The 26,788-nt window shown below is 38.1% G+C and overlaps 2 protein-coding genes and 2 long non-coding RNA genes across 5 annotated transcripts; 2 read left to right on the top strand and 2 right to left on the bottom strand.

Annotated features, from left to right (window-relative positions):
- Positions 1-331: 331 nt before the first annotated feature.
- LOC121736539 (zinc finger protein 808-like) lies at positions 332-6,674 on the bottom strand. Of its 2 annotated transcripts, none has more exons than XM_042127802.1 (2): positions 6,479-6,674; positions 332-2,901 (listed from the first exon to the last, which is right to left on the bottom strand). In XM_042127802.1, the coding sequence occupies exon 2, from the start codon at positions 2,897-2,899 to the stop codon at positions 509-511; it is 2,391 nt and encodes a 796-aa protein (XP_041983736.1). In that variant the 5' UTR covers positions 2,900-2,901; positions 6,479-6,674; the 3' UTR covers positions 332-508. The 2 variants fall into 2 exon arrangements, with proteins under 2 accessions (XP_041983736.1, XP_041983737.1); XM_042127803.1 differs by lacking the exon at positions 6,479-6,674 and adding an exon at positions 6,037-6,095.
- A 2,550-nt stretch (positions 6,675-9,224) lies between these two features.
- LOC121736568 (microtubule-associated protein 1B) lies at positions 9,225-17,244 on the top strand. Its single transcript, XM_042127854.1, has 9 exons — positions 9,225-9,447; positions 11,106-11,333; positions 11,663-11,762; positions 11,917-12,029; positions 12,532-12,647; positions 12,990-13,102; positions 13,452-13,568; positions 14,720-14,961; positions 15,755-17,244. Exons 2-9 carry the CDS (start codon positions 11,265-11,267, stop codon positions 15,986-15,988), a joined length of 1,104 nt encoding a protein of 367 aa, XP_041983788.1. The 5' UTR covers positions 9,225-9,447; positions 11,106-11,264; the 3' UTR covers positions 15,989-17,244.
- Positions 17,245-19,463: 2,219 nt separating this feature from the next.
- On the bottom strand, positions 19,464-19,974 carry LOC121736597. Its single transcript, XR_006037042.1, has 2 exons — positions 19,565-19,974; positions 19,464-19,525 (listed from the first exon to the last, which is right to left on the bottom strand). It is a non-coding gene; the product is annotated as an uncharacterized LOC121736597 (long non-coding RNA).
- Positions 19,975-21,220: 1,246 nt separating this feature from the next.
- Positions 21,221-23,644, top strand: LOC121736596. Its single transcript, XR_006037041.1, has 2 exons — positions 21,221-22,646; positions 22,786-23,644. It is a non-coding gene; the product is annotated as an uncharacterized LOC121736596 (long non-coding RNA).
- The last annotated feature ends 3,144 nt before the right edge of the window (positions 23,645-26,788 follow it).

The following is a 26,788-nucleotide window of genomic DNA, read 5'->3' as shown; positions in this document are numbered from 1 at the left end:
CATAATCATTTATTACATGATAAATACACGATATTTTAAATAATATCAATATTCGGCACTTAAATAAAGCATCAGGCAATAAAATATAAAAAATTATCATATTTCTATTAGACACTTCCTTAAATGAGTAGTGTTAGTAACACTAGACTTAATGCAGTCTAGCATAATAATAATTTCTTAATTTTCTAAAAAGGTTTGCTTGCCTAATAAATATGCACTTTCCTTATAAGTAAAAGCCTAAAATTGAGAGATTGAGGCAATGAGATTCTTATTATTAACTACACCAGTCACAAAATGTTGGTATATAAATAAAAATAATTTAAAAAATAAATAAACAATAAATTGCAGAAATTACAATCTACAGTAATAGGTACAAATTTACAGCAGAACATATTTATAAATTATAATATTGGTTTGCATATGGAGATATGTCGGTGTGCGTATTTGAGATCAAGAGTTCTTCTTCTTTACCATAAATCAATATCACATCAGGAGGTGTTGTTTTTTATTATTCAACATCACCTGCACTCTTTGGAGATTGCGGTTCCGACTTGATGTCGCAATCGGGCTTCTGAGTGAACTCTATTTTCACATCGGCGGTGGTACTCTCTGGCTCCATGGGCGCGGTGTCCAGCCCCACACCATCGTCCGACTGCCCCGACTCCTCGCTCATCTCCGCCGTACACAACTCGCTCAAGTAGCTCCTGCTCCTGCTCATATCGAAGGTCTGCTTGTGCCGCAGCACCAGATACTCAAAACGGCCGTAGGAGGCCTTGCAGAACTCGCACTTGAACACCACCGCGTCGGGCACGTCCTTCACCTTCAGGTACACGTCGTAGTAGTAGTCGTCGGCGAAGTTCCTGATGCAGGCCGGGCAGTCGACGCCGGCGGGCCGCCCGGAGCACAGCCTCGCCAGCTCCTCGTCCTCGAACTCCTTGTGGAAGTTCTTGATGTGCCTCCTCAGGGTTTTCCGCGAGCTGAAGTCCTTGTCGCAGAGGATGCAGCGCGGCGGCTGGCCGGGCCGCCCCGCGGGCCCCGCGTGCCGCGAGCGCCGGTGCCGCTCGTACGTCGCCTGCCCCTCCAGCACGAGGCCGCAGTCCTCGCACTTGTAGATCTCGTTCTCGGCGAGGTGCTCGGCGGCCAGGTGCTCGTCCAGCGCCGCCTGTGACGCGAACGACATCGTGCACACGCCGCATGGGAACGTGCTCACGTTGAACGAGTGCAGGAGCTTCAGGTGGATCTTGCGCGACTTGGCCGACTCGAACCGCTTGAGGCAGATATGGCACTGCGGGAACAGATCGGAGTCGGGGTGCTTGATGCGCACGTGCTTCCTCAGGCTCCGCTTCTCCTTGAACAGGGTGTCGCAGGCGATGCACCTGTACCTCTGCCGGCCGAGGTGGGTGAACTCGATGTGGCGGCGGATGTTCCTCTTCGTTTTGAACTGCTTCCCGCAGTACTTGCACTTGGACCAGTCGTCGTCGTTGTGCACTATTTTCATGTGCGACGCCAAATAGTACTTGTTGCTGCAGACCCGGCCGCACAGCTGGCACTGCACCTCCTCGTCCAGGCTGTGCTTCAGTTTGACGTGGTGTCGGAGGGACCGCTCGGCGTAGTACACTCGCTCGCAGCGGCTGCATTTGAAGACGGTCTCGGCGGGCTCCTCCACGAACGTCGACGAGACGTTCGAGTCCGCGATCTGCGCTCGCGGGTGAAATATTTTGATGTGGAATTCCAGGCTCGACACGTCGGTGAACAGCCGGTCGCAGTGGCCGCAGGGGTTGGCATCCGGGGGAGGGACGCACACCGTTTTGTGTTCGGCGATCGACTCCCTGCTGTAAAAACGTCGAAAGCAAACGTTGCACGTGGACGGTTGGTAAGCCCTGTCGTGCCTCGACCCGATGTGACGCTCGAGCTCGATCGCTGCGACGAAGTACTCCGAGCACATATCGCAGTAGTGCCACTTCCCGTTACCGCCATCTGTCGTCGAGTCCCCGGACCTCAGCAGGAGAACTTTCTTACAATACTTGTAGAAGTCTTGGAATGTATGAGTTTCTTTTATGTGCTTTCGTAGCTGCGCCTCCTCGAAAAATGTCGCGGAGCAAGTTTCACAAGCTACACGATTCCCTAGATCTTTGTGTCGAGATTCACCGCTTCTCTCGTGCTGCTCCATCTCTATCGAAAAGTTAGTTTCGTCCCTGCCTTCGGTCGAAGTGGGACACAGCGGGGGCGAGCGGCCATCGTGATTCTCCGAGTGGACGCTTTGTTCGTGTCGTTTCAAACTCTGCTTAGACGTGTAAGTTTTCGTGCACCTCGAGCATTTGAACTCGACTCTCCTCTCGTGACTCATCTCGATGTGGCGCTTTAGATTTCTCTTGTTGGTGTAAATTTTGTCGCACTCGTGACATTTAATGAGGTCCTTCAGCGGCGCGTGCACCGTTTGGATGTGGGTGACCAGCGAATCTTTGCCCTTGAAGATCCTCTTGCAGGTGTCGCAGGTGAGATACTCAAAGTCGGGGTTATGGAGCATGGCGGCGTGGCGGCGGAGGTTGCGCTCGGTGGTGAACACCTTGCAGCAGAGGTCGCAGCGGATCTCGGGGCGGTAGCTCAGCAGGTGGGTGGTGAGCATGTGGGTGGCGATGTTCTGCTTCCTGGCGTATATCCTGCCGCAGATGTCGCACTCCGGCAGCCCCTGGCCGAAGCGATTGTGGCCGCGGCTGAGGTGCTGCTGCAGGCCGGCCGGGCTGCCGAAGCTCTGGTAGCAGATCTCGCAGCAGCATGATGAATTGAGGTGGCAGTTCTCGATGTGCGTCTGCAGGTTGTAGTACCGCGTGAAGGTGCGGGTGCAGTAGTCGCAGATGTACTCCTTGGGCTTGTCGCAGGAGTTTTCATTGCTCGACATATCTGCAACAAAAATAAATAGCAATAGTGCAAAAATACATAAATCTGCAAAGGAAATATGTTCTTGAGACTGTTCCCAGGCAGGCGGAAGTAGTATTTTGACTAATTTTTTCTTAGGTCAAATTCTCAGCCAGCCCTATAGGCTTTGGAACTTGCGCTTTGAAGAAGGCTTTGGAAGAGCTGCAATAATGACTTTTGGCGAGCAGAGACCACATAAGAAGATATCTTAATAATTATACTTTATTGGACCAATATTCATCTCAATCATCAAAATTATCATCTCTTAGGGGGATATTAGAATTTAGATTATCATATATATTGGATCCGAGATCATTGAGTCAATGATATTGGATAATGTAATATAGACATATGATTCATTTCTTCCTTGATCATAGATTTTTGACATTTGCTACGAGATTGGATCCAATACGGTCATAGAAAAAGGTGTTGCCAGTTATTTAATATAAAAAAGAGTTTTTAATTTCTTGTTCGTTATTATGTTTCAAATAATGTAATGTAATTATTTTTCTAAATATATACTTGGATAATCTGGCTGAAATAACAAAAAACAAGCCATATTAAAAATGACGATGTCTTTTGACAAATCGAATTCTCTGAGATCTAGTAACCCTGACGTCAATACCTGTCAGCGTTAGCGCTCTCCATTGGCTATTGAAACCACATATGACGTAAAATAGGATCAATGAAATATGATAATGTAATATGCAGATATGATCAAATGATCATATATATTGGATCCTATATATGATCATAGAAATGATCATATATAAATGATTGTAATACCCCCCTTAAACAGGATGTAACAAAACATTTAATTAAAGTGTGTATGTGTCCCTTGTAAAGAGTTCACTGTGAGCGGTGCAAGAGATGAGCAGCGCCGAAATATCTATTTTGGAACGAACTTCCTTATCGCGCGTTGCGAAAGGGGGCTAGACGGAAAAAATTAAGACCAAGTTGCTACAAATAATAAAAACTAAGGAAAAGTAACTCCGTCAAAAAACATGCTCCACAATACTTGTCAAAAAAGTGTACCTTAGGTACACATTTCAATACATTTGCAATATTTAGGTGGCCTTGAGCGGTACTAGGTTGACGTTACATGACAGATCAAAAGGAACCAAATTTAAAACGGTAATAGTATAGGAGTTACGATTCCTTAGTTTTTATTACTCGTAGCCAAGTTGTAACGACACTTTTTGCCACAGACATAGATCGAGATAGATACCGCATGTGTTACATGTACTTCGCGGAACATGTAGTATCTATCTTGATCTGTCTGTGTTTTTTTACCGACTTCCAAAAAACGAGGAGGTTATATTATGTTCGGCTGTGGATATATTTTTTTTTTTGTATGTTCGACCATTACTCCGCCATTTGTGAACCGATTTTCATAATTTTTGTTTTGTTATATTAGGTTTCACTCCAATTTGGTACCATGTTCACAAAAGTGGTGATCTGATGATGGGATCCATGAGTAATCGAGGGAACTCCTCAAAATTTATATGGAAATATATGGTGATTTTGGTTTTATGAGAAGCATCCTAAGCATATGCTACCAAAACGCAAGATTTTGCACCAAGGTATACTATAGTTCCGAAGATACTAAGAGAACTCCGGATTCCTTACAGATACAAGTTTGGGGGTTTAGGCGTTGTTTTAAGAACTGAAAGCATATGCTACTATGCAAAATTTTTATAGTTTTAGCTGCAAATAAACGTTTATTCTATTCTATTCAAATTACATTCATCATCATCATCATCATCATCACTACCACGCCAGGGTCACCAATGTCACAACTCACATGGTTGTATATGGATACAATACACACACAACACCATAATTATATTATCAGTCATCACTAGACATCGGATTATATGCATTTGCATACTTGCATATGCAATGTCTGCGGCGCACATACATTCGGCATGGCGCGGCCATGCAGATTGTATGTGCGCTGCAGACTCGATCACACAAAAAGTGTGCCTCTCCCTTAACAAATTGTAATAAGAATTAAGACACGTAGAATATTAAATATACGCGATGGTTTACTAGGTAACTAAAAAGAGTGAAATTATTATTTTTAACAAAAAATTAAAGCCAACTTCCAAGGTAAAAACAATAATAACATCCTTGTAATATGAACTAAAAAGTATTAAATAATTTTTCCTATCTAATAGTGCCTTTTTCCAAATTCGGCTAAACCTCAACAATTTTGTACTCAATCTTCATTATTTTGAAGTCAGTGCCAGTTCCAAAAGTTTCAAATATTCTGTCAGAGAACAGAAGATTCAGCTATCTGGTACCGATTTCAAAATGATGAAGATTGAGTACAGAAATAGTTGAGGTTTAGCCGAATTCCGAAAAAGGCACTATTAGATAGGAAAAATTATTTATTACTTTTTAGTTCATATTATAAGGATGTTATTATTGATTTTACCTTGGAAGTCGGTTTTATTGCTATAGTTGTAAGCCGTGTGGTAGCGCGTGTTTCTCTCTCTATCTCTCTCTCTCTTTTTTTTTTGTTGAGTGTATACAGGTTTTTTGTACATAAAAAATAACTTCGTTCCATCCGGCTGTCCCTTCACACCTCTCAAGTTTTTTTTAACTTTTGAATGGGTAAATTCATGATGCTGAGGCACTTGCCCATACAAATTTCAAAAAACATATTGGTTTCAGCGCTGCTACTTTCACAGTGTACTAGATCAATAAAAGGGACACATACATGCCCGAAAGTATTATGGGCGTGTATGTGGATGTTGTGGAAAAAACATAAGTTGTTTACAGATTGTTAAAATATGCATACTTTAATCAACAGTGGTTCTCAAACTTTTCTTATTCTTAACCTTTTAGTCATGAGGGACCATTTTAACAAATGTTTTTCTTGCTGGGGACCACCCAATTAGATTCTTGGAAATCTATTGTTATCACGGTTCACTTGCACCGCTTGGGAGTTGATGGGTTAAGGGTTGTTTGATAAAGAAAGCAAGAACAACTTTATGATTATTAGCACTCATTTATTTTTTATTTGGCAAAAATGTAAATGTTACAGATTATAATAGTGTCTGCATAATGTTATTTTTGTGTCTGCATACTCTTTGCTAACTTCTAAATACTCACATATTATTAGGATGGCTTCGCGGACCACTTTGCCTCCAGGGAACACCAGTGGTCCCCGGACCACCGGTTAAGAACCACTGCTCCTATCAAGCCCCATAAGGACACCGGTGACCGCGACAACAATAGAATAACAATAGATTTCCAAGAATCCGCGATCATAGGATTGAATAGTAAAAAAACTAGATTTATATATTTTTAGCTAAACTTCGAAATACATTAGGTAAGTACATAATGTAGCTTGCAATTTTGTTGCACAGCAATAAGTTTAAGGGATCCATACATTTTACCGCAATAGGTAGCAACTTAGGTTTGTGAACCTTAGCCGGTCCAGGTACTATACAGTATCTAATGCTAAGTACTAAATTTTATGTACAAAGGTTCAGCGATTAGAACCTGAAGAAGTTACAGACAATAATATTGAAAACTGATCACTTTATCTTACCGTTTTTACAGTACAGTTCCACAACACAGTTTCTTCACATTGGCTTCACAAATCCCTAATTTTCGAAGCAATAGAAAGGAACTTACAAAATCGGTGTTCTATTTAAATTTATTAAACTATTTTAATTTATGTATTTAATTTAAAAATTATTAAATATATTAAACTTTCAACTCTGCTATCCAGACCATAGGTACTCAAAGACTCTTAATTAATAAATTATTTTCTGAGTTCATTCAAGTAAAAATGTAGCTACCTACGGTAAATAAAACTATTGGCACTTCTTCTTCTTCTTTTTTTTTTTTTTTTATGGCGGCCTCAGTGAGTTGCCAATGTCAGAGTGCTTTTGGGTAGACCATAGATAAAGTATTATAGTATAGATGTAGTAATCTATGCTTGAGGGTTATTATGGGGTTAATATTCTTTTTATGCCGCGGCCGCACATACGTCTATCGTACGAAGGTGGTTTACGAAGCTTCGTGTTATGATATGATGAGGCTATGAGTGATTGCGGGCTGCGGCCCGGGAATTACAATATTTTTCATCATAAAACACCCTTTTTTGTGTTTTATTTATGGTAGGCTATCTAATTAGGTACCGTACCTTTCATTTAAGGCTACTTTTATGACAATGGGACGAAACCTCGCATAAAATAATATATTCTTGACCAAACATACTGTATGTACATGCTTATTATAATGATATTAATTATTATATTATACATTTAACATTTTTTCTTGTTTCATAATTTTAGGTGGAAGAAAACAAGTTTTTCGTGTAATTTCAAGTTGCACGAAAAATTTATTTTGATTTTTGAAAATGCTAATAATAGCAAGCATTTTGAGCGTTTGGATCGTTTTTAACGCTAAATGGAACGCGGGGAAAATAAAATATACAAGATTTAAAAAAAATCGTTCTGTCTACTGTTCCAGCGCTTCAGATACCGGTATTTTTTCATAACGTTATTGCTTCAAGGACGGATCTTCAAGGATAGATAACGGTACGAAAATTTACCCGATACTAGAAATAACGGTAAAAATTGGAATTAATACCGGTAAATGTTATAACGGTAAATAGGATTTATAACGGTAAATATATGTTCTTTGATAACGTTACCTTTTGTAAAATAGTATTTAATAGTAGTCTGGTGACCAGTAGGTATATATTATAGGAAAAATGACGTCTAATGAGAATGACATGGTCAGTACTCAGTAGTTCAGTGCTCAGTTTCTTTGTTCCAATATTACTAATTTATGGTTTGTATAATAAATTATTGTATTGTCAGCATGTGCGACGTGTGCTGGCTGCCTGGTGGACTCTGTTGTTCTGCAGACGACGGGGCAAGGCGGGCTTTTTGTCCACGAAGGAATAAAGACCGCGTCTGCCCGTCGATGTCTGCAGCTGCCCTCGCCGCGTAGGTACACAAAGCACACGACGAGTGGAGGCAGTCAGTTCAGGACGTTCGTTCTAGATAATGAGTATAGAGCTAGCTGCCGTCTCGCGCCGCCGCGCCGTCTGCGTTACCGCATGTAAACTGGTTTGTGTGATCCACGGCGGGCAGTCGCGGACATGCCCCGCCACCAGAGCCCGCCGGGAACCTGCGGAGCGGTCTTTTTGCCCTTGGTGTGCGTTGGTAATACATATTGTAGGTTTCTCTTTGTGCTATCGTTCGCGGCGAAATTGACCGGTCCGCTCCGCCCCGTCGTGTGCAAAGCGCCTCTGATCCGACAGGCTACGCCCTTAAAATATTTTCCGTGTTATAATACCTACATCTATTGTAAATGCTATCATATAATTTTGTGCTTCCTTTTTTAAATGTGTTGATATTTTTAACTACAGTCTACAAAATATATATGTATTGAGAATTCTAGTAATAAATACTAAGACATACAAATAATTACACATATTTTGCCTATCCCCCGCATTCGCTACAATTAAAACCAGTAATAAATACGGACATAGGTACTTTGCATAATTTTCTGCATTCATTGACTAAACAAATTGCAGCACCATCTTGACTTGTTAAGTCAAAGTTTTTTTTTTAATGAAAATAAGGGGGCGAACGAGCAAACGGGTTACCTGATGGAAAGCAACTTCCGTCGCCCATGGACACTCGCAGCATCAGAAGAGCTGCAGGTGCGTTGCCAGCCTTTAAAGAGGGAATAGGGTAATAGGGGAGGGTAGGGAAGAGAAGGGAAGGGAATAGGGGAGCGGATTGGGCCTCCGGTAAACTCACTCACTCAGCGAAACACAGCGCAAGCGCTGTTTCACGCCGGTTTTCTGTGAGAACGTGGTATTTCTACGATCGAGCCGACCCATTCGTGCCGAAGCATGGCTTTCCCACGTTTATAAAAACTGGTGCTTGGAAGTCGGAAGTTGGGCTGCGAGTGAGATTTGGTGCACGACGCATATCGCATACCTGATACCAGAAAATATCGTTATATTTACCGGTATTTTTATAACGATATTTTTTGGTTATGTTAATAGATATCGATAAAAAAAATACCGTTATCTGGCTACCATTATGAAAATACCGGTACGTAACGATATTTTTCGGGTATTCGATAACGTTATGAAGCCCTGGTCTGTTCTGGATTTGTCGATGTAAATTATTGTAATATTTGGACTTTATTAAAATAACAAGAGATTTTTTCTATTTCCAATTTCCAAGCATGTGGTAGGTAAATAATTAAAATATGTATTAAATTCACCGTGTTAAATTTTGCCGGCTTTATAACATTCGTGAAGTTCGTTCAATAGTTCCCGCATTTCGCTTTGAGTGCGATATTCACATCGGTCGCCATTTGCGCCAGTCGCCACGAACGCGGACTGATAAGGTGTGTGTGAAAACTATAATTTTAGGTTACAATAAGTGGCAAAATTTTAGTTAATTGTGCAACAAAAACGCAATAATTCAGTGGGATCACATCGTTTTACTATAACAATCGAGTAGCACCGAGGACATCGTATTTGTGAGTATTTCAACATTCATTAATTGATTAAACACGTGTTAGTCAAAAAATTATAAATTCGTGGTGGAATTGCTTGCGTTGACTGCATTAGATTACACGTCGGCGACGGAATATGTGGAGTGCGAGCTGTGGTTCACATGTCGGTGGTATATTTTCGTTTCTAGGTGATCTATTTTGGTCCCGTATTGTCGTAAAGTGATATTTTTTTGTTTACAACTTATTAACTAATAAATCGGTCGTGTCGTTATGTAAACATGAATACGACGTGTGCGCTGCGTGAATCGCACTTTCCAATTGTTGTATCAATATTTAAATTGATTAATGATGGAGGACTTTGAGTTTTGAAAGGTCGTCAGTTCGCTGGACGGTCGTCCTCCCCCTATTATCGCTCGTGTAGCTTATCGCGGAGATGTTTATACACCGCCGTCGCAGTTGAGATTGTGTCTCCATGATCTACATCTCTCACCCTTCGAGTACTTGAAGTTTGAACAATGCAATATAAAATGTACTGAGCGAATCTATATGAAGGATAATCATAAAATGAAATTTGTTTTGGAATTACAATGTAATACTATAATGTCGTGTTAGCAACCAACCTATTGATAAAATTAGTAAAAAATCCACTCCACCTTATTATATATCTCAATAACTGAATCTTATAGACTATAGCTTTCACAAAGTATACAGTAGTACTGATATTGGGAAATTATTCAAAACAAAAGATACAGACTGAGACAGATCTGGTGGTGCACATAATATAAAAATTGTGAGGGGAATTTCAAGTACCGTAAAATGTGTGAAAGTGTACATGTCTTTATGGTAGTTTAAATGTTTTCATAGGTTTTCAGTTCTTATAAGAATGATATGCATTTTGTAATGTTTGATGCATTCAATCCAAGATTTTTGATGACTCATAATAATATAATAATCCAAACATCTTGGTCAAATAAGAAAATGATTAACAAACATAAGGACAGAGAAAGGAACAAGAAATATTCCCATTATTTGATCATGTAACTTTAATCAAAACTTTTTATTCATCTTTTTTTTCTCCTTTTCTTCTTTATTTGATACATAGTTGATGAAGTATGTAGATTGTACAATTTATTGGATCCAATAATAATAATAATACTCCCCACACCCGTGACAGTGTCCAGTTTCATTGAAAGCAGGCCAGGTACGCTGGAGTGGGATGGACGACCGACACTACTGGCGAGAGATCAGGCACAGGACCGACTTTTTACATGCCCATCCGATGTATGGATCATCTTACTTGTCAGACAATCAGATGATCAGCCTGCATTGTATTGGATCCAATAATTATGTACTGTCAAAAGCAGGTCTGCTCTACCACTAGAATCTTATTTAATAACATAGACTCTCATTTACTGCTCTTGCAGAGTGATAAGTTTACAAAGTTATACTGTTATACCAGCTGCTTAAGGTTTACTTACTCCAGTATGAGTTAAATTTAGTTCTAGGTTAAATATCTCTTCACTGCTTGTGGTTATAAAGGATAAAGCAAGATATTAAGTAATTCTAACTCAGATTGGTGGAAGCAGGCCTCAGATGCTACTAAACTGCACCTAAATATTTTATACTTTCTAGTTTGTGTATGATTTTTATAAGATTAATAAATTAATGTTTTTTTATTGCAGCCCCTGGGAGAGTCATGAACATAACAGAACACAGCAAACTTATGAAACCAGTGCCTATTACGTGTTAGAACTTAGAACGTTGATACAGATTTTTTTGTGAAGTTGAGTGTTTATGATTTGATAGTCTATGGTTAGTTTTAAATTGTAAGTGTTGCCAGCATGAAAATACCAGAGACACCGGCTAACGTTGGAGCTTATTACGGAAATGAAGAGAATGGCCAGTGGCAGGTTGGTTCTTATTTAATTTTTATCGGATTACGTTGTATGGGAGCCCCCCTTAAAAATATTAATTTTATCTTGTTTTCAGTATTTGTTGTTAAAGCTGCAACAGAAATACACAATCTGTGAAATTTTCAGAAGTCTAGCTATAGTGGCTATTTAGTTACGGCCTGGAGACAGACAGACGAACAGACATCGAAGTCTCAGTAATAGGGTCCCGTTTTTACCCTTTGGCTATGGAACCCTGAAAAAAATTAGAACCAATACAATAATGTTTCAAGTAATACATTTCTACTTTGAACTATGACTGAGATTTTAACATTGTATGTGTGTTGCAGCCTAACGGCGTGATCCTCGACAGCGGCATAGGCAGCGGCGACGCGGGAGTGCACAGAACTCCGGTATACCCCGTACACATACCCCGAGGACACATACCCAGTAAGTGTAATTATCTTCTAGAAATTATTATAAATCATTATAATATGTTTAATATTGTTTTAATTTGAAAATAGACTGAGTTTCAGAAACAATGAATGTGTTATATTTATGTGTTTGTCAATCGTATACTGATGTACGACACGTGGTGTTTCAGGCTACGTGATGGCGGGCGCGTACTACCCCCCCGCGTACCCCGCCGGCCCCCCGCCGCAGGACGACTTCGCCGACTACATGTGGATGGAGAACGAGGATGAGTTTGATAAACAGGTACGTTGAGTTTGCTGTGAGTTATCTTGAGAGACTCAAGTGTCGCTGGAGTTTTATCAAAATCTTTTTGATATTTGTACATGTGACTCAGTATATTACATAACAAATATACTTTATGTCAATCGTATCTATGTAGTATACTATAATACTATAATATAAGAGCTATAACTCACCGGGCTAGGTCTCGAACCCGTGGGTAGGCAACACATAGACTGAGTTTTGTTTATTAAAAGTTATCCATACTTCCATACTAATATTATAAATGCGAAAGTGTGTCTGTATATATTATGTCTGTCTTCACGCCCAAACCGCTCAACGGATTTTGCTGAAATTCGGTATGTTGATACTTGAGTCCCAGGAAAAGACTTACAATTCTTTTGGACGTAACAAAACGGAGTTGCGGGCGTCGTCTAGTATACAATAAAAGAATAATAAAGAAAAATAAATTATTGAATTAAAAACTATTTAACAGTCTTCTAATGTGTCTTCTGGCCATATCCAGGTGATGCAGCAGCTAGAGGAGGAGGCTCTGATGGAGCAGTGCATCGAGGCGATGCTGGAGGACGAGCAGCGGGAGCGCCAGCGGCCCACGGCCAACGGACACAACCACTACCCCACGTATGTACAAGTATAACAGTATAGATCTTGCATGACTTAATGATCATGCCGCTATATAGAGAGGTCTATAACGCACAATTTTTACGCTCGGGGAAACTAGAGAAGCAATCGGCGTATGGGCACAAAATCAATGTAATATTGTATTAGTTAGCAATATCGTGTTCACTGATCTACAAGCAGCTTACCCATCCCGCTCGCACAATGCTATTCTTGTAGAAAAAATAACTTACATGCACTAACTTTTGATTATTTATTCTTTAAAAATATTATTTTCTTTTCATAAACGCATAATTAACTTTAATCCGCAAGACCCCAACCTAAAATTAATTCTGAATATTTCAGGAGCAGTAACGGTGGCACGTCGATATCGCTGGAGGAGGCGGTGTCGCGGTCGACGCTCAACCCTCTCGCCGCGGAGTTCGTGCCCAGCTTCGGCGCCCGACAAACGGTCACAGGTAAAAGTTTCTGCCTGTCTGTTCTAGAAAAAACCGCTGAACTATTGATGAAACTGATTGGGTAGAGATATTGTTGAGATAGTTTAGCTTTTATCTCTAAAAAAATTACGATTATCGCGATAAAATCACATGCAACATTTAGTGGCATATTTTCATTTTCTTATGAGTTAGTATTACATACTAAAATCACCAAGTGATCTTCTGTTTAATGTTTCAAAACGTATACTTCCTGCATGGACAGTTGTTTAGGAATACTAAAGTTGTTTTAGGTGTCTGAATAGCAGTTTACCGTCGATGTTCGCTGTGTTTACATTATGCAGTTTCAAAACTATGTATTCAACTATTACAGAAGAGAAAACAGAACCAGCGGAAACAAAAACAGAAGGAACAGAGAGTAAAGAAGAGAGTCATACACAGAGCGAAACAGCAGCGAGCTTAGAGAATAAGGAGCAGAGTAGAACAGAAGGTATGGTATTTATTTGAATGAAATGAACAAACATTTCAGCATAAATATTTTAACTTCTGTCCTTATCAGTCACATGATGTAAGAGAGAAAAATTAATAGTCTAAGACCCAGTTTCATCAAGCAATGTTAAATAAATAATGGCTTGTTAAATCAGTTAATGGCCTGTTAGAGCTATCGAGCGTTCCACCATGCCCTAATGTCATGTTAAATCACCTAACACGGTGTTAAATTTAATTCCTGCTATGGACGTCCGTTAAATATATAACAGGCTGTTATATGAGTCAAAATAACAACTTTCAAAGACAATAATATGCAATATCAATAAAAGAATCTGTTTTGACTTTTGATACTTTCCGTCATGTTTCCGCTACGTCCTTGTTATTAATTATTTTCATAGTTATGAATAATTATTTATTTTCACTTTGCCAAAAATTCAGCCTTCGGATTTTCCTTGACATTGCAAATATACTAACTTGTATCAAAATTACCAAACCGAAATATGTAAATAAAAGTTTGTATTATGATTCATGTTTTCAGCTTTGACAGATAATAATTATTAACCTGGTAAATTAAGAAAAACTATTATAGCATAACAAATGTATGCGATCAGTGATATTTTAATTTGGTCTCTTTATCTACTATTATACTCCTATGGAAGAAAGTGACACATTGCAGCAAACATGTCGTATTAATCTTGTACATTGCAATTTCGTCGCCTTATAACAAGAATGAACGAATTTTAGTTGTTCACTCGTTGTTCACTTAACATTGCATTTACTAATCCGCTGTTAAATTTTTACTGTGAGACATAAGTATTTTAACAGTCTGTTTAATTTTCCAAGGTCCGTTAAGTAATGCCTTGTTAGGATTTAACAAACAGAGGTTGGTGAAATTGGGTCTAAAGCTAGCTTTTAAATTGGCTAAATTTAAGAAAAATTTGAACAAGACTTGCCACTTGCTCACTACTTGCCTCTTCCACTCATGCATGAAAACATTACTATCTTAGTCTTTAGCCTGACCCGTGGAATTGTGTGCGAGTAAAAGAAACAAAAAGAGTTTTAAGTATGGGCTATGGCTTATACTTAAAAAAAATCTTTATCTGGCGATCGAACATTATAAAAATGTTACATTTTACGTATCCTCTTTTTCAGAGCCCATCCCCGCATCAACAGATCCACCCGAAGTGTCCGCAGCGGACGTCCAGCCGATAGACGACAAGAAGGTCGCCAAGAAGGACGCGAAGAAGCAGGAGGCGAAGAAACCCGTGAAACCCGAGGCCAAGGCGAAGACGAAAGCCGTGGTCGCACGCGTGGAGACCAAGCCGCAGAAGAAGAAGGAGGTTAAAGCCAAGAGTGAGACGGAGGAGGAGGTCGCGCCAGCGGAAGATACGACGGTGAGTGAAATATTGAGCTTTCAGCAGGAGAATGTTAAGAATGGACTGGAGTAGACATTGGCTAGCTATAGTCCATTCCTAACATTCGAACTAGAAAGTATACCCTTCCTTGTGGTCTACGAACAAAGGAACGAAGAATGATGCAATAGTATGTATCTCACAATAAGAAGGGATTATTTACAAATTTAATTGTAAAGACTCTTTGGAAATTCGCATAATTGAAATAAAATATATTTTATTGTGGACAATGGGGATTGTCCATTTTTTTTAATTTTGCTCATTACAAAAACATTTCGAGGAATAAGGCCAGTGATCGTTTTTCTGTATATAAACGAAAAAAATACCCATTAGTTACTTATATTTTTGAACAAATACGTTTAACCTTTGTTTGACCTTCAATGGCGTTAAATTAGCAATAAATTCGACCAACATTACGTTTCGAACTTTTGGTAAGCTTCTCGTATCAGCTTTAACATAATGAGAACTTGCATTTGACGAATCAGCCATTATAAATAAGATTGAAAGGAAATTTAAAACATGCAGAGGTCAATTGGCGGCCGATGATGACGTCAGAGCGAAACTTTAAAAATTTATTGAGAAAAAACTAGCCAATGAATTTCAAAATTATTTAATTTATATTCTTAAAATACCCTATTTTAACGAAAAAAAATATAAAAAGTACATGTGATTTTTTTTTGGACAACGCCCATTACAGTTACATACAAGCAATAACAAAGTTGTATGGTAATTTTAATATCATAGCTTTACTAATATTAAAACAATAATATTTCAGGCGTCTCCCGTAGAAGAGTCTACGCCGGCATTCAAGCCAATTAACTACGCGGCGGCGGCGAAGGCCAACAAACCCAAAAAGCCGACAACGCCCCCCGCCACAGACAAGACCGCCCCGCCCCCCAAACTAGACGTCAAACCCAAGGCCGAAAAGACAGACAAGAAACCCCTGCCCAAGGACAAAGTGAAAACCGACAAGCCGCCCGCGCCACAGAGGAAAAACTCCGCGAAATGAACCCCTGAGTGAGTTGAATGTACAAAATATTCGATACTGGCGCCACGTACACGGTTGTTTTTTTTTGCACTAGCGATCACGGCCACGCCAGTATGGTTAAATTTTAGTTTTTTTGATAGAGAATATTGTGATACCCTAAGCATTTTCTTTCTTCGAAATTAAAAAAGTAAAAAAAAAATATGCTCCTATTAATATAAGAATATAAAAAATTATTATCATAAGTTTTTATTGAATAATGCGGTGTTCAAGATGTGTATCACGAGTGAAGTGTACAGCTAGGCTCCAAACAGCACAAACAATATAATATCACCAGTAAATTTTAAGACCATAAACCATGATTTTGGAATGGTAGTGCAAAATGTGCTCGTAGACATTTAGATAATAATGTATGTTTATCAATGATTTATTTTATATTTTTAAATATTTTTGTGACTTTGTGTTATAACATCCGTTCCAATCTAATTTAGTCTATAAGTAAATAATAGCCTGTTATGCTACGAATATAAGGTGCAGTGTAATATCCATTGACACTTTTGTCAAATTGTTTACATTTATATTAAATTAGATTAGATTGGAATAGAGATTACAAAGTGATTTTTTTAATATCTTAAAATTATTGTGGCTACAGTGTGGGACCACAAAACGCCTTTGTCGTTAAACAAAATCACATTCTATGCATAAGCCTACCGGCTGTGGAGCCCCATGTTTAACTGTTCTTCGTCTATCCAGTCTTTTACCTAGTCGTGAAGTTTTGGTGTAAATATTTTTTAAAGATTACGTCGAGTCTCCTTATAATTTGGCGTCCTACGACTGCATGTTTCATAAGCTTGTATGTGATTTACAAATGTAGGTTTTCCTCCAAAAGTATATTGCTTCAATTGCGACACTAACGGGCAACACGGGCCACTGGCCACAACCACAAAACGCCGCCACAGGCATATTTCATAACTTTTTTTCTGCACTTTCCGCACATGCCGGTGGCCGCAACACCTTGTATGAAAACTTCAGGAAATATTCATGTGGGGGCGTTTTGTGGTTGCGGCCGGTAATCCGTGTGCAGCGACCCTGAAATCTTGAAGGCTGCACTATTAAATATGTAGATGTAAGGCTGTCCACTAACCATATAGAGTAAATTGTGGCTATGCATATAGCACATAGTATGTATAGGCGAGTATAGTATACAAAGTGGCTACTGAAACAGGCACGGCTCCAGCGGGACTGGACTGGCTGCAAATAAAATACGAGTTTAGCGACAAGAAACGAGTTAAAAGTCAAACTAGACGCAGCGCAGACGACAGACTATCCGTGACGCACTTTTTAGTCTGTGCAAATAGAACCTATGCAATTATATGCAGTAAAACGCCTAAAAAGTGCGTCACGGATAGATAGTTAGCGCTGTGCCATAAGGTTAAAATACATTCTATAAACTACCAAGTCAAGGTTAACTACAAAATTAAGGTTAAAAACCTTCATTTTAACTTGATTTTGAAGGAATTGTAGATTAATATAAATGTTTTTGTATGTCTTTGCGTGTTATGTCGCTATAGCTAGTGCGTTTTTTAAAACCTTGAATTTATTGCATGTTTTATATATTTTCTAATTTTATAGATATCTAAGTTAATATAACTATGTAGAAATTTTATTTAATCGATTTTAATTGTTTTTCTAAATGTCCTAGTATTTTATTTGCAGTCACCAATGTTATTTGTTTGTCGTTTTATTAGACATTTAGACAAGAGGTTAAAGAATAGACTCTCCCTTAACACAAATATTTATGCCTCAAATTAATAATATTCTATAAATTAAACTTTTATTAACCGATAAAATTAATTATATGTTTACAATATTGCAACAGGTTATAAAGTAAAAGATATGTCAATTTAAATATTGCTCAAGAGTCAAGAATATTTTTTGTTATTTGAAATTCATTGTGTCTGTTAAGTTCTTCTTTCTTTATCAAAATGATAGTGTTCAAAAAATATTTTTAAACAATTAACACTTAGCATTTTAAAACAATGTCTTTGGACATTACTAATATTAATTGATTAAAGATTAAAATAGATTCCATTACTTCGTCTATGAAGATAAAAAAAAATTAAAAAAACGTAACAGACTGAAAAATGCAATGAAAAATATGTAAATAAACTAGCCAAGAGGTCGACAGAACATCAAATTATTTTCTATTATAGTTGTTGAATTGTAATAGAAAAAGTGGTAAAGATAGGATTATAAGTTGAAATATTTCTTTACCACAAAAAGATAATCCAGATCTTTTAGATCGAAAGATAGACATGTTGTTGTCGACCTGTAACAATTACTATGTTAAAAGAAAAAAATATTCAAAAATCGCAACAAAGCAATAAAACCATTTTGTATATTATAGTTATTTTGTAACGTCTAGATTATAAATATGTTGGGTAGCAGTTCACTAGTTTTAGTAATTTAGTACAACGACCAGTGGAGTGTATTATGGCTCCATATAAGTCTACTATAAAGACTAAAATAATGACTAGTGCATTTATGTATTGCGCACATAATTGGGCACTACAGAATAACTCTTTAGTGCCCACTAGAGAGCGATAAAGGCTCAAACCACTGGTCGTAGTACCCCACGGCCGCAGTTCGGTCGTGTCAGCATCCATATGTCAGTGGCTTATTTAAACAAATGTATAGTTATACAAATACTAGTGCCGCAAGAGTTATATTAGAGGGTCTTGGCTGTCGCGTGTTGGTTCAGCCTGCTGTGAACACTGAGCCAACGCATCGAGCTAGCGCATTGGACCAACGTGAGAGTATGGAATGTCACTCCCAACTTATGGCCAAGTAGGCCTCTGCACTGTCCAATGCACTGGCTTCATGCGTCGGCCTGATTTGTCCAGCCGGCTATACGGTTTGTGTCGTTATATTGTCTATGGTGCAAATTAGAGAATATATTATAATATGATTGTACGAAAATTGACTCTTGTCGTGGTTTTGACCATGATATGGCCAATTCCATGTCCAAAAATGTCTATAAAATGGTTTGACAAATCTTATGAAATTGGTTTAGAGTGTATTTGGCAAAATGTATCCTACAATGAATAACGACACAGGCCCGTTAGGTGTGAGGATGTTGGTTTTTCTACGTTGGAATGTTGTTGAGAATTGTTTCAATTAGGGAATTTTGAAATTGATAAATTATATTGTACATTTTGATAGACAATGTATGAATAGGTTTAATACGTTAAGGGCCTGTTTCACCACTTCCTGATAATTGCCGGATAATCTATCCACAACTTAACTCGACAGATAAAGTATGGATAATCTGTCAAATAAGTTGTGGATACCCTATCCAGCACATTATCAGGAAGTGGTGAAACAGGTCCTAAGTCTCTTCACCCGGTTTCGATTATCTTATTCAAAAATGTTAAAACTCGCTTCAGTCTCATGTTGCACGAAGCGGTGCGATGTTATAATGATAAAGGACTGAAATTGAAAATAAATTGCACTTTAATCGGCGTGTTTTGCAATCTTCTGATCACTTTCTTAAGATCTACACTTTCAATTCAGATTTTCAGGCCCATGTACACTTTATACCACAGATGTTATAGTTTTGTCTGTCTGATGCGTTATAAAAGTCGCCTAATAGACAAGGACTGAACATTGTAGACTTTTATAAGTAACGGGATAACTGTATTGTCTCTTTATATTGTGACCGACGGAAGATTGTGAAGCCCCATCACTAGCGCGTAGTTTAGTAATTTATTGTAGAGGTATGTTTCTATTGAAAGGCTTTCGGTAATGTATAATGATAATATAATGACGGTGAAGAGTTGAAGACAGCCGAGACTGTAGTTGTTAAAGACGGGTGGCCGACTTTGTAAATGCGAGTTCAGATTTTCATATAAAAATATGAATCTCTTTTTTGTTTGTTTTTATGTCAAATTTTATTTCGATCACGGTACGAATACAGGTGAAGTTTACGAGCGTCCGGGCGACCGCGCTGCTCGTGTTCCCCGGGTGTTGCCGCTGGACATAGGAGCGCGGTCGCCCGAGCGCGCGCCGGCCTGGCCGCCCCGCTTGTTATATAAAGTTATTTACCTTAAATTAGCGTTTTGTATTGTAACATATGACCTTGAAGATGTCACACATAGAAGTATTTTATATGTATTGTAATGTTAGTTCGCGATTCTATCAGAATTGTTTATAAATAAATTGTCAAATATATGTATAATATTGTACACGGTTGTTTAAATTTTCCTCCGGTCTTTTAAATTTATCTTTACATACAAGTCCTAAGAAATTTAAGAAGTGTTTGCCCTATTCGTAAATAATTCAGTCGGTATTAATAAATACAGAATAAGATAGTATCTTACCCATGTTGCTGTCTTTGTCTTATAAATTATAATATTATGTTGTTATCGCTATGTATTTGGCAGACAACAAGCGCTTTGCAGACGACGGGGCGGGGCGGGCCGGTCAACTTCGCTGCATACGCCCGTCGATGACTGCGGCTGCCCGCGCCGCGTACACAAAGCACACGCCGTCTGCGTTACTGCATGTAAACTGGTTTGTGTGATCCACGGCGGGCAGCCGCGGACATGCGCAGCCAGTGCAGGCCGGGCACCTGCGGCGCGGTCATTTTGCCCGCCGTGTGCGTTGGTTATATAGGATTCCCTTTGTGCTTATCGTTCGCGGCGAAACTGACCGGCTCGCCCCGCCCCATCGTCTGCAAAGCGCCTAACAACCACATCCATAAATTAGTCCTAACTCCTATCTAATAATTTGTTTATAATAGTGCATAATTGGTACAACAATTTGGGAGGATAAATAAAAAACAATTTTATATTTTTTAATATATTACATCAAAAGCGTCAATTTCAAATTTTGCAATGTAAGGCCACATCTATCACAAATTTGGAAGTGTATTCAACAAGTTTCGTAATTGAAAGAGAACGCGTGCGTAAAACTTACAACTACCGTCAGTGCAACACTTAGTAACGGGCAAAACACTGATTTCTTTTACAATCCTTTTCTAAATCTAGAACGAAGTGGTCTGTAATGGCCACTATTTAGACAGTTCGAACGCGAACAGCTCAGAAATAGACAAATAGAAAAGCTCTAAAGGATCGGTACGCAACATTGGCGTACGTACACGCACGCAAATGCGTCTCGCACGTCATTTGTGCGTACACTTGTGTGCGTGACTTCGACTGTTAACACAAATATTTATGCCTCAAATTAATAATATTCTATAAATTAAACTTTTATTAACCGATAAAATTAATTATATGTTTACAATATTGCAACAGGTTATAAAGTAAAAGATATGTCAATTTAAATATTGCTCAAGAGTCAAGAATATTTTTTGTTATTTGAAATTCATTGTGTCTGTTAAGTTCTTCTTTCTTTATCAAAATGATAGTGTTCAAAAAATATTTTTAAACAATTAACACTTAGCATTTTAAAACAATGTCTTTGGACATTACTAATATTAATTGATTAAAGATTAAAATAGATTCCATTACTTCGTCTATGAAGATAAAAAAAAATTAAAAAAACGTAACAGACTGAAAAATGCAATGAAAAATATGTAAATAAACTAGCCAAGAGGTCGACAGAACATCAAATTATTTTCTATTATAGTTGTTGAATTGTAATAGAAAAAGTGGTAAAGATAGGATTATAAGTTGAAATATTTCTTTACCACAAAAAGATAATCCAGATCTTTTAGATCGAAAGATAGACATGTTGTTGTCGACCTGTAACAATTACTATGTTAAAAGAAAAAAATATTCAAAAATCGCAACAAAGCAATAAAACCATTTTGTATATTATAGTTATTTTGTAACGTCTAGATTATAAATATGTTGGGTAGCAGTTCACTAGTTTTAGTAATTTAGTACAACGACCAGTGGAGTGTATTATGGCTCCATATAAGTCTACTATAAAGACTAAAATAATGACTAGTGCATTTATGTATTGCGCACATAATTGGGCACTACAGAATAACTCTTTAGTGCCCACTAGAGAGCGATAAAGGCTCAAACCACTGGTCGTAGTACCCCACGGCCGCAGTTCGGTCGTGTCAGCATCCATATGTCAGTGGCTTATTTAAACAAATGTATAGTTATACAAATACTAGTGCCGCAAGAGTTATATTAGAGGGTCTTGGCTGTCGCGTGTTGGTTCAGCCTGCTGTGAACACTGAGCCAACGCATCGAGCTAGCGCATTGGACCAACGTGAGAGTATGGAATGTCACTCCCAACTTATGGCCAAGTAGGCCTCTGCACTGTCCAATGCACTGGCTTCATGCGTCGGCCTGATTTGTCCAGCCGGCTATACGGTTTGTGTCGTTATATTGTCTATGGTGCAAATTAGAGAATATATTATAATATGATTGTACGAAAATTGACTCTTGTCGTGGTTTTGACCATGATATGGCCAATTCCATGTCCAAAAATGTCTATAAAATGGTTTGACAAATCTTATGAAATTGGTTTAGAGTGTATTTGGCAAAATGTATCCTACAATGAATAACGACACAGGCCCGTTAGGTGTGAGGATGTTGGTTTTTCTACGTTGGAATGTTGTTGAGAATTGTTTCAATTAGGGAATTTTGAAATTGATAAATTATATTGTACATTTTGATAGACAATGTATGAATAGGTTTAATACGTTAAGGGCCTGTTTCACCACTTCCTGATAATTGCCGGATAATCTATCCACAACTTAACTCGACAGATAAAGTATGGATAATCTGTCAAATAAGTTGTGGATACCCTATCCAGCACATTATCAGGAAGTGGTGAAACAGGTCCTAAGTCTCTTCACCCGGTTTCGATTATCTTATTCAAAAATGTTAAAACTCGCTTCAGTCTCATGTTGCACGAAGCGGTGCGATGTTATAATGATAAAGGACTGAAATTGAAAATAAATTGCACTTTAATCGGCGTGTTTTGCAATCTTCTGATCACTTTCTTAAGATCTACACTTTCAATTCAGATTTTCAGGCCCATGTACACTTTATACCACAGATGTTATAGTTTTGTCTGTCTGATGCGTTATAAAAGTCGCCTAATAGACAAGGACTGAACATTGTAGACTTTTATAAGTAACGGGATAACTGTATTGTCTCTTTATATTGTGACCGACGGAAGATTGTGAAGCCCCATCACTAGCGCGTAGTTTAGTAATTTATTGTAGAGGTATGTTTCTATTGAAAGGCTTTCGGTAATGTATAATGATAATATAATGACGGTGAAGAGTTGAAGACAGCCGAGACTGTAGTTGTTAAAGACGGGTGGCCGACTTTGTAAATGCGAGTTCAGATTTTCATATAAAAATATGAATCTCTTTTTTGTTTGTTTTTATGTCAAATTTTATTTCGATCACGGTACGAATACAGGTGAAGTTTACGAGCGTCCGGGCGACCGCGCTGCTCGTGTTCCCCGGGTGTTGCCGCTGGACATAGGAGCGCGGTCGCCCGAGCGCGCGCCGGCCTGGCCGCCCCGCTTGTTATATAAAGTTATTTACCTTAAATTAGCGTTTTGTATTGTAACATATGACCTTGAAGATGTAACACATAGAAGTATTTTATATGTATTGTAATGTTAGTTCGCGATTCTATCAGAATTGTTTATAAATAAATTGTCAAATATATGTATAATATTGTACACGGTTGTTTAAATTTTCCTCCGGTCTTTTAAATTTATCTTTACATACAAGTCCTAAGAAATTTAAGAAGTGTTTGCCCTATTCGTAAATAATTCAGTCGGTATTAATAAATACAGAATAAGATAGTATCTTACCCATGTTGCTGTCTTTGTCTTATAAATTATAATATTATGTTGTTATCGCTATGTATTTGGCAGACAACAAGCGCTTTGCAGACGACGGGGCGGGGCGGGCCGGTCAACTTCGCTGCATACGCCCGTCGATGACTGCGGCTGCCCGCGCCGCGTACACAAAGCACACGCCGTCTGCGTTACTGCATGTAAACTGGTTTGTGTGATCCACGGCGGGCAGCCGCGGACATGCGCAGCCAGTGCAGGCCGGGCACCTGCGGCGCGGTCATTTTGCCCGCCGTGTGCGTTGGTTATATAGGATTCCCTTTGTGCTTATCGTTCGCGGCGAAACTGACCGGCTCGCCCCGCCCCATCGTCTGCAAAGCGCCTAACAACCACATCCATAAATTAGTCCTAACTCCTATCTAATAATTTGTTTATAATAGTGCATAATTGGTACAACAATTTGGGAGGATAAATAAAAAACAATTTTATATTTTTTAATATATTACATCAAAAGCGTCAATTTCAAATTTTGCAATGTAAGGCCACATCTATCACAAATTTGGAAGTGTATTCAACAAGTTTCGTAATTGAAAGAGAACGCGTGCGTAAAACTTACAACTACCGTCAGTGCAACACTTAGTAACGGGCAAAACACTGATTTCTTTTACAATCCTTTTCTAAATCTAGAACGAAGTGGTCTGTAATGGCCACTATTTAGACAGTTCGAACGCGAACAGCTCAGAAATAGACAAATAGAAAAGCTCTAAAGGATCGGTACGCAACATTGGCGTACGTACACGCACGCAAATGCGTCTCGCACGTCATTTGTGCGTACACTTGTGTGCGTGACTTCGACTCTATAATATAATATTATGACATATTATTATATTCTTACAATGATTTGATATCTGGACTTACCGATAAGTTTTAATAAAAAAATCGAGATATAAGGACTCTGAGCTTGTCCCACTTCTTGTAAACCTGTGGCGATGGCACTATTGTGCGACTAACACTTACTATTATAATATAAACTTTTCATAACATTAAAATTGCAATACACAATATACGTTTGTACATGAATAGAATAATATATTACTACAATAATCCCCTAAAATATATATTTTCGTCGCTGGGCAAGTTAAATCATATCATATTGTCTGAGAAGCGTCAGTTTTTTTAAAGGTCGCCAAATATTTTACAGATAAAATAGTAAATATTGATTTAACAACATAACAATATGGAGGGACTTGTTTAAAACTATTATTAATGTATACGACATATAATATACAACATCTATTTTATTTATATCTTTTTTTAATGCACCTTTATAAGTCGATAATATTAAAATTAATATGGTGTAGCGTACAAGTCATTTGATTATTATATAATACACACAGTTCAGTAGATGGCGCACCAGTCACTTTATTCCTAGAGGAAATTTTACAACACTAAACATGTTATTTCTTTTCTCTATCCTTCTCGTTTTGTCATTTTGTGTCTAGACCACTGACCTCCATTATACGAGTACGCTAGACTTATAGATACCCTTGGATACCCTTTGAAATGACAGCAATTTTTTGTGCCTATTTGAAGTGGAATCAGCGCCCCCAATGCGGGGGAAGTGAACTAAATCTGACATAAAAATGACGTTGGAAAGTCGCCATATTGGCGCTGATAGCCGTAGTGAGAGTTATTGGAACTAATACTAATGATGATAACCAATAGCGATTAAGCGGCCATTTGCAATTTACGTTAGATTTAATTCTCTTCCCCCGCATTGGGGGCGCTGATTCCTCTTCAAAGGCAAACTCCAGCGTACTTGTATAATGGAGGTTAGTACTAATTTAGAATTCCTATATATTCCCTTAAATCTTAATTGACATACTTCGTTTATCATTCAGACTATAATAAAACTGTTCCATCCTAGTCTAAGCATTTACTTTAACAATCACTGTAGGTGATACACCATCTAGAAGTGCACACTTGTGAACACTTGACAAAAACGTGAACACATCGTTACAAACTGGACCATTCACAGAAATAAATCAAGATAGAACGGCGACACGCGTGCGATGCTAAGGAATCGCTCGTGTCAATTTTTGCTTTGCTTTTAGTTAACAAATAACTTACCCGTGGCAAGAAATACCTCCTTTTGACCGATTCACTTTCGTACTTCTGTTTTTACAATTAGACACTGCACAATAAGGAGGTCGAGTCGAGACGTGCGTGCTGACTGAATGAACGTTCAACGAATCTTGCACGACAGAGCAAGATTGAAACACGCGTACCCCACCCGCTTAGCCGTTCTATCTTGATTTATTTCTGTAGGGCCATTTGTGACTGTCATATATTTTTTTATTTTACTTTCAATGGCTAGAACCTCTGCAATTTGTTTTCTGTAACGTCATGATTTAAATTTGCTTAATAAAAAACTTTATTTTTGAGCCAGGTTATTTACCATCCAACTGGGATTAAAATGCTAATTAAAAATTTAAAAGAAAAAACACTTTCCCCTTACTAATAAAAATAGTTATACAATAGGCTTTACAATGTTTTATTCTCATCTGTCAACCGCCTTTTGAGAAGTAGCAGATGAGGACAAAACATTGCATGACTTAGGCACACTTTTAATATTTTTAATAAGGGACATTTTATGTATAAAATCTAAAAGTTACCTAAGTTGTTAAAACGTATGGGTATAACGTACAATATAATCTAAAAAAGCATATTTTTTACAATACAATATAGTTACACTGGTTAAATACATGTGTTTTTAAGTTTTTACAGCACAATGCAGTGTTTAGGTTTCAGAAAAATATTTTTAAGCATATTGTACTGCAATATTTTATAACATTTGTTTAAATTCGTTCAAAAACTTACGAAATTATACATAAAATTTTTAATCTCAATAGTAAATTATATAAACAATTACAAATTCATTAAAAATAAAAATTAAGTCATGAAAAAAGTGGCTATTAGTGTCTCTGCAACACCTAAGTCGGCTTTAATCATAAAATTTTGAAGAAT

This window comes from Aricia agestis, chromosome 19 (genome assembly GCF_905147365.1).
Source record: "Aricia agestis chromosome 19, ilAriAges1.1, whole genome shotgun sequence".
Lineage (NCBI taxonomy): Eukaryota > Metazoa > Arthropoda > Insecta > Lepidoptera > Lycaenidae > Aricia > Aricia agestis.
The sequence above is the reverse complement of the archived record's forward strand: the minus strand, read 5'-3'. Positions and strand labels throughout refer to the sequence as shown.

Bases quoted from the DNA above. Each gene is read 5' to 3' on its own strand.
- LOC121736539 (XM_042127802.1), bottom strand. From the start codon at position 2,899: ATGTCGAGCAATGAAAACTCCTGCGACAAGCCCAAGGAGTACATCTGC.
- LOC121736568 (XM_042127854.1), top strand. From the start codon at position 11,265: ATGAAAATACCAGAGACACCGGCTAACGTTGGAGCTTATTACGGAAAT. The intron at 11,763-11,916 runs GTAAGTGTAATT...GTGGTGTTTCAG, and splicing joins ACCCCGAGGACACATACCCA to GCTACGTGATGGCGGGCGCG. The intron at 13,569-14,719 runs GTATGGTATTTA...CCTCTTTTTCAG, and splicing joins GGAGCAGAGTAGAACAGAAG to AGCCCATCCCCGCATCAACA.